The 7,261-nt window shown below is 39.8% G+C and overlaps 1 protein-coding gene across 1 annotated transcript; it reads right to left on the bottom strand.

Annotated features, from left to right (window-relative positions):
- Positions 1 to 2,228: 2,228 nt before the first annotated feature.
- pigm (phosphatidylinositol glycan anchor biosynthesis, class M) lies at positions 2,229 to 7,014 on the bottom strand. The gene is made up of 8 exons (XM_083994989.1): positions 6,699 to 7,014; positions 5,532 to 5,705; positions 5,330 to 5,450; positions 4,343 to 4,595; positions 4,138 to 4,241; positions 3,455 to 3,609; positions 3,163 to 3,264; positions 2,229 to 2,411 (listed from the first exon to the last, which is right to left on the bottom strand). The coding sequence occupies exons 1-8, from the start codon at positions 6,870 to 6,872 to the stop codon at positions 2,238 to 2,240; spliced, it is 1,257 nt and encodes a 418-aa protein (XP_083851115.1). The 5' UTR covers positions 6,873 to 7,014; the 3' UTR covers positions 2,229 to 2,237.
- Between the last annotated feature and the right edge of the window lie 247 nt (positions 7,015 to 7,261).

The raw sequence follows: 7,261 nt of genomic DNA, 5'->3' as shown, positions 1-7,261 counted from the left end.
TCAAATTGATTGTTTTTCATGCTTAAACAGTAATAAGATCCTCCTGAAGTTGTTACTATTCACACAAGAAAGGATAAAAATGGGTTAAACGAATAAATGTCAGTGTTTGGCTCCGTTTGGACACGTTTCTGGTTCTGTCCACCACATGAAATACCGAAGCTTTGACTATTAATTTCACCTTGTCAGCTTCATACTCAGGTGTATAGCCTATTCCAGCTTGGGACAAAACAAGATATATTAAGAAACGTTCACGTCGATTTTTCTCTAAAGTAAAAGAAACAAAAGGGGGGGATGAAAAATGCTCAGTGTGAAAGTCAAATGGTTTATGTATGAGCCCGGGGGGCGAGTGGCCAGTTGAAAGGTTACTGAGTGCAACCTGGTGATTCATAAACTAGATATGCAGCAGCTGAGCGTGAGTCATGCACACACACACACACACACACACACACACACACATAGAAGAGGAAGTCAAACTCCTTCAGTCAGTTGCACAGATACACAGCAAACAAAAACGTCCTAATAAAGTCAATAATTCAACTTTTCGACTGGTGTTTATCTGAAGTTTCAGTCACACGAGCTCAGAAACAACGGTATAGGACAGTGAAATATTCTGGTGCTGCAATAATTTTCCCTGTGAGATTAGGCAGCAGTGAGATTATGGGAGTGTGTTTGTTTTGGGTTGTGTTCATGCTCTAGTTGACAGATTAGTCTGTGAAGGTTAAACAGAGATGATGCTGTTTCTATTTCTCCTCCTGCTGGGAAACGCCGCCACCTACTGGTCACAGCTGGTCACTGCAGCAAATTTAAAATCTGTGGCAAAAATAAACCTGATTATTGTTTTTGGTCTGGATATTTTCAGTCACCTGGCTGCTCCTGATAACATCTAAATTCAATTTTATTTATTGGATGCATTCAAGTTTGAGCCAAACTAGTCTAACGCTGCATCACAAGACTTTGCACATGCAGCGTTTAATGTTATTTCAGAATAAAGATCAGAACAGGGGCCCAGTCACTGCAGCACATTTATATAAATACAATTACAACGATTGAACAGGCTGCCAAACTCCTCATACCTGATAACTAGGAGCCTAAAATGAATAATTCAATCGCCCCGGAAAACATCTGTTCAAACATTTTTGTGACACAGATGAGAAACCAGCTCTTTATACAGCCTTAAACATATTTAATTTTATTTATTTAGTTTATTTAACAGGGACAATGCTCAATACATATATTGTGCCACATTTAGCTGTGAGCTACTTTTCATCTGCAGTCAACGGTGCAGGCGTTAAAAACTTCTAAAAAACAATTACATTAATTCATGGTATCATTATAATCCAAAATGTGGGTTTACATACAGAAAAATGATGGGAATACCTAGTTAAAATAATTACAATACCATTTCATATCCTACCATATGGTTCATTGCCTATCATACATGCACCTTAGCTAATATTTACTGTAATATCATTAATGATACTATTTCAAAACACATTAACTAAGTGCTTGACCTTTGAGAATTAAAAAAATATATGGAAAACAATGATAAAATCACACAAAAATGAGAATAAATTATCAATAAATACATATGGAATAAGTTTCAGGTGAGACATCCGCCTCTATTTGAGAAAACAAAAGTTTTATGCAAATTTTTTTAAAACAATTTAAATGTTTCTGTGGCTAAATATCAACAATTATTCCCAATAAATACTGACCCACTTTGCCTCCAGTGTCACTGAAGCACCGGTGATTCATCGACACATGTGCGTTTGATCAGCGCTAAGACTTTTTAAAGTTATTTTTCAACAATGTGCCCTGTGGTCGTTCACCCTTCGTGTGATCTGTGACTTTGCAGCAGGTTATTTTTTTTGCAGATGCCAGCAAATAGAAACCATCTGCCCGGTCGTTTTGGTCGTGTGGCCACAGGTGGAACAAACTTCAAAGTTTGAATGAACATAGTGAAAAACAGCGCAGCAGCACTTTTTCTGCCCAACGTGACTCACTGAGGATTTTATTTTAAGGGGGTTTGACCTGCGATGGCGAAGCATTTTAATCAGTGGGTTTAATTTAAAATGACCAAAAAAAGAAATATATACACCACAGTGACACAGAAAACGGAGCTTTATGAGTGATTTGTGCTACAGTTGCCCATAACATGAGGAAGTAATTACACACAGGAGACCGAGCTTCAACAAAATACAAACTTTTATTTTAAGGAGAAATTAAATACAGAGGGTTCATTCCACCTTAAGTCTCTGCGGTGGCTGTGTAGTTGTTGGTTTGTAGTGAGTTATGATCTGAATCAGGATGAAACAGTTGATGGTCAAGAAGAACAGTCCGGCGAGCCAGATCCACAGGAAGGTGTCGACGCCCTCGAACTCCAGGAAGTAGGCCGGGCCGAGCCAAATCCCCTGGTGACACGAGAAGACAATAAAAATGGATCACTCTCCATCAAAATAAAATAAAAAAAACATTTAAGCTAAACTTAAATATCAATTCCACATTAGAAACTTCACAAGTATACGTAAACTCTTTCAAGAAGCAAATGCTCAACTGGGCCAAAGAATAAAATTGATTAACGTGTAACCACCTGCCTCCGTTTTTCACATTATTGTACATCCTATTTTCATGTTGAATGTTTGAATGTTTGGTTTCTCTAATAGGTGATACATGGTGCTGCTATTATAGTTAACGTTTCATTTTATTCATTTATTCTTGTTCTTTCATGTCTCAATGTATGTGTATTTATGCGTTTGTGCAAATATAGTATATAGATATATACATATTGCTATTTTATAAGTTTATAATTATAGTATAGAATAGAATAGGGAATAGAATTAACATAGGGAGAAGGGGTGGGATTTAATAAGCTTTGGCTTCTTCCCACTCCTTTTGAACATAAATACGCGTTAAGTCTTGTTGTTTCATTTTGTATGTTGTTGTCTTGTTTTTATCGTTGTATGTTTGTTTTTATTTTGTTCTTTTATTCTGTGTTCAAATAAACTTTCATTCATTCTCCTGCACATTTGTGATGTTGTATTTATTCTATATATTATATGTTTGTTTTTTTTGGTTTTTCTACTGTGTCATTGTGCTGTTTTATATATATATTTTCTCTCTCATGTGCTAATAAAATAAATCAAATGAAATGAAATGAAATACCTGTCCAGCAAACCAGAGCAGCAGCAGGAAAACTCCCTGTCGGAGCGACAGACTCAGGTGAGGGATGACCAGAGGAAGTAAACACAGGTACCACAGGAAGTACTGCAAGAAGAAGCCACAATACAGTACGCTGTATTATATCATCATTACAAAGTCATTACAACCGCAGAGGGATATGTATATATTCACATTACAACTTTTTTTTTTGTAAGTTTGCACTTCTTAATCCTGCCGTCTTTGGATGTGTGCACTTTTTGCCATGTTTTTGTCTCTCGTGTCCAGACTCATTTACCTGTGAGGTGCAGACTTTGTTGAAGGAGACGAAGATGGCCGTGTGGAGGAAGCAGCAGAAGGCCAGGTGGGAGTGGAAGGCCCAGGACGCCGCCAGCAGCAGGACGAGCTGAGGGACGAAGGCGGCCAGACCGAGCCACTGGCTCCACCTGCTGTCTGCACAGACACCGAACAAGCTGCATCACCTCCTCTGAAGTTTACACACGACTACACCGACTGATTTAAAGAGGAACTATGCAAGATTTTTTACATTAACTTTGCTTCATTTTTACTTTAATTAACCAGCTTCAGAGTAATGGTGATACTTAAATAAAAGGCTTGTAACTTTTTCTGGCTGGATTCATTGAAAACAAACGCACACGGCCGAGAGGAGGGTTAGTAAAACAGAGGAGAAGGGACTGGACTTGCATAGTTCCCCTTTAATAAACAAGCACCTCAAATAGATATTTAAAGTCCTTTGTGCCCTCTGCCGTTAGATTCCTCAATACGCTGTAAGCGAACCTGTTGAGAACGATATACAGTACTGTAATCTGTGATGACTAAATGTATTTATATGTATTTATTGTGTGTGCTATGTGAGATCTACTGTGTTGACTCTGAACTTTTGTTGCAAACCAAATTGCCCTTCGGGGACATTAAAGATTTTCAAATCAAAATCTCATTAAACGGTGGATGGATCAATACCTGCAGTGAGGTAGAGCATGTAGAAGTAAGGAGAGAAGTTGTGTCTGGTGTCTCTTCTGGTCAGATGGTACAAGTAGGTCTCATGAAGGAACTCCCACCCGTATCTGAGAAGACAGGGAAGGATTGTGTTTACAAGATTTTATAAGATTTTAAAGTTTCTATTCAAAGTTATTGATGAGCTTTTTTCCCTGCAGCTTCTTCTCACATGTAGTAGAAGAGCGACGTGAGTGCACAGAAAACTCCCCCAGCTACACCTGCAAAGAGGAGCAGCTCCATGTTGAAGAAGCTCCTGATGAACCCGATGAACCTCCCCCACCTCCCCCTCCTCGGTTCGTCGCCCTCGGCAACGGTGCGCGGCGAGCGCAGGGAGAGAGCGATGGGCAGCGCGTATGTGACGGGGTAGATCTTCATATGGACCGAGAGGCCGTACAGAAACGCTGCGCACGTGAGATGACGGCCTGGAGGGAAAAAGATAAAAGTATCAACAAGGAGGTTTTTTCATTTATAAATGCAAGAATATTAAAGGGATAGTTCAACATTTTGGCAAATTGGCCCATTGCCATAATCCCTATAGTCATTACAGTAGGTTTGTTACCTTTAATTGTCGGTGCAAGCTGTTTTTAGAACGGCGGAGCAGAGCCGTGAGCTGCTCAGAGCTACGCTACGGAGGCTCATGGGATTTCTTGGTTTCTCTCATCAAACTCATCAAATACACAATCAAACAACTCCAAAACGCTCTGGTGGACAAGTTGTGACCTGCACATTCACCACGCTATGAGATAATAACAGAACGTTACGAGACAGAGTTGTGTAAATTCAGAGACTGAAAAACTGCCCTCGACGGAACGTGCATCAGCTGTTTTGCATGAATTTACCTCTAAAACAACTCTGTCTGGTAACGATCCGTTATTATCTCATGGTAATGGTGAATGTGCAGGTCACAACTTGTCCACCAGAGCGTTTTGGAGTTGTTGGATTGTGTATTTGATGAGTTTGATGAGGGAAACCAAGAAATCCCATGAGCCTCCGTAGCGTAGCTCTGAGCAGCTCGCGGCTCTGCTCCACCGTTCTAAAAACAGCTTGCACCGATAATTAAAAGTAACGAACCTACTCCTAAAACTATTGGGATTATGGCAATGGGCTAATTTGCCAAAATGTTGAACTATCCCTTTAACAATATGAGTTATTTTACCCTCCATGCAGAGTAACGTCCCCAGGACCAGAGCTGCCAGGATGGACTCGGCGTTCCCTCGGCTGGAGACGCCCATGGGCAGAGGGTTGAGGAGCCACAGGGAAGAAACACGACGTGCACTCTGAACAAAACAAAATGTTCAATTGTATTTAAATGCTACAAATCATCTGATCTGAACAAAGATTTCTGCTCGACAACGAACCTCCGAGCTCAGACCTCGCAGGCGCAGGATCTTGTAGATGAGGAGGCCAGACAGCACGTCACAGACGATGAAGAGGATTTTGCCGAACACGACGCCGAGGTAGATGTTGGGGGTGAGGAGCCAGGCCAGCAGAGGAGTGTAGCGGTAGGTCGACCTGTTGTACGGGGACTCGCCCTGTGCAAGAGATGAACATGAAAGGATTCATTCAGTGAAAACATAAAGTATTACTGTCATGGATGATCATTAACCTGGGCACAATGTAGCAGTGCCACATTGTAGAGACACTTTATTGTCCTACATTAAAGTCCTGGATCTGAGTCATATTAATGTTCAGATACTTCAATTTGTAAGAAGCACCACATTTTATTCACTTATTATATGTTTTATTTGTAAAATCTCAATCTAATGCTAACGTTAGGGGAGAAGTATATTGGAGTATGAAAAGTAAATATACAGTAGGTTTAACTTGTTGACAGGCAGCTAGTGACATAATAAGGTGCATCAAATAAAAATAATAATAAGTTCAAATACATCAGAAGTCATAAGTATTGGTTTCGAAGTCCCAAAACTTACCTACAGACAGCAGTTCTGCTTATATTGTTACTGTTTTTAAATCTCACATTAAAACTCTCATTTTTATTAAAGCATTTAAAAAGAAAAAAAGAAAAAACATTATTATTGACATTATGAGTGACAAGAACATCTTAAACCACTGCTCCCTTTATAAAGCCTAGTGCAAGAGATGAATGTGAGAGAGGATATTACTGTTATTATGTTATAATGTTCAGAGACTTTCATTTGTAAGAAGCATCACATTGTATTCACTCATCACCTTTTATTTTGTATTTGTAAAATCTTTATCAAATGGTAACATTAGATGAGAAGCATACTGGAGAATGAAAAGTAAATATATGTTTTACTTTTTGACGGGCAGCTATAGTGACACAATAAGGTGTAATAATCAAGTTTTATTACTGTTTCTTCTTCTTAATCTCACATTAAACGCATTTAACAATAAAAATAAGAAAACATGATAATTATACAGTGACAAGAACATCTTATTCCCACTGTTGCCTTTATAAAATATTGACAGATACTTGCTGTGATGCGTTCAATGACCTGACAGTTTGTTCGTGTTTTGCACATAGGTTTTGCACCATAAGTTACCTGTGTGATGAACCTCGCAGCATCCGTGAACACATGGTAGTCGATGTCGGTGAACTTCACCGCCATGGTCCGGTCCTGGTGGTCTCCGTAAACCACCAGAGCGAGTCGCACAGCGAAAGAAGCCGAGAAGAGGACGCGTTTGTCGGCCCACAGTCCGGAGAAGAGTCGCTCCATCACCGAGCGACGGAGCGACTGAACCCAGTCCGAAAACAAGTTAGTTTGACCCGGGTCAGTTTACCCGAGCTGTCGGTCCCTGTGAGTCCATGTCAACCTGCAGAAACATCTGGAAACATCACCGACATGTGTCACAGACCAGTTTCTTGAAGAACCTGAATTTACAAACTTGACAACAGGAAGATTTCCGGAAGAAGTTTTAAGACCGTGAACTCTCACGGCGCCCCCTGCTGTTCAGGAGGACGGAACTACAACAGGAGATACACACCGATCCATGTGTTATTGATCGATCAGAAATAGTTTATTACAGCCACAGTGCTAAATTTGACATATATGAATATAATCCAGAAATAAAAAAATATTAATAATAATAATAACAGATGGATATT

Source organism: Trachurus trachurus (genome assembly GCF_905171665.1).
Source record: "Trachurus trachurus genome assembly, chromosome: 20".
Lineage (NCBI taxonomy): Eukaryota > Metazoa > Chordata > Actinopteri > Carangiformes > Carangidae > Trachurus > Trachurus trachurus.
Note: the sequence above shows the minus strand (reverse complement) of the source record. Positions and strands in the feature narration are given on the sequence as shown.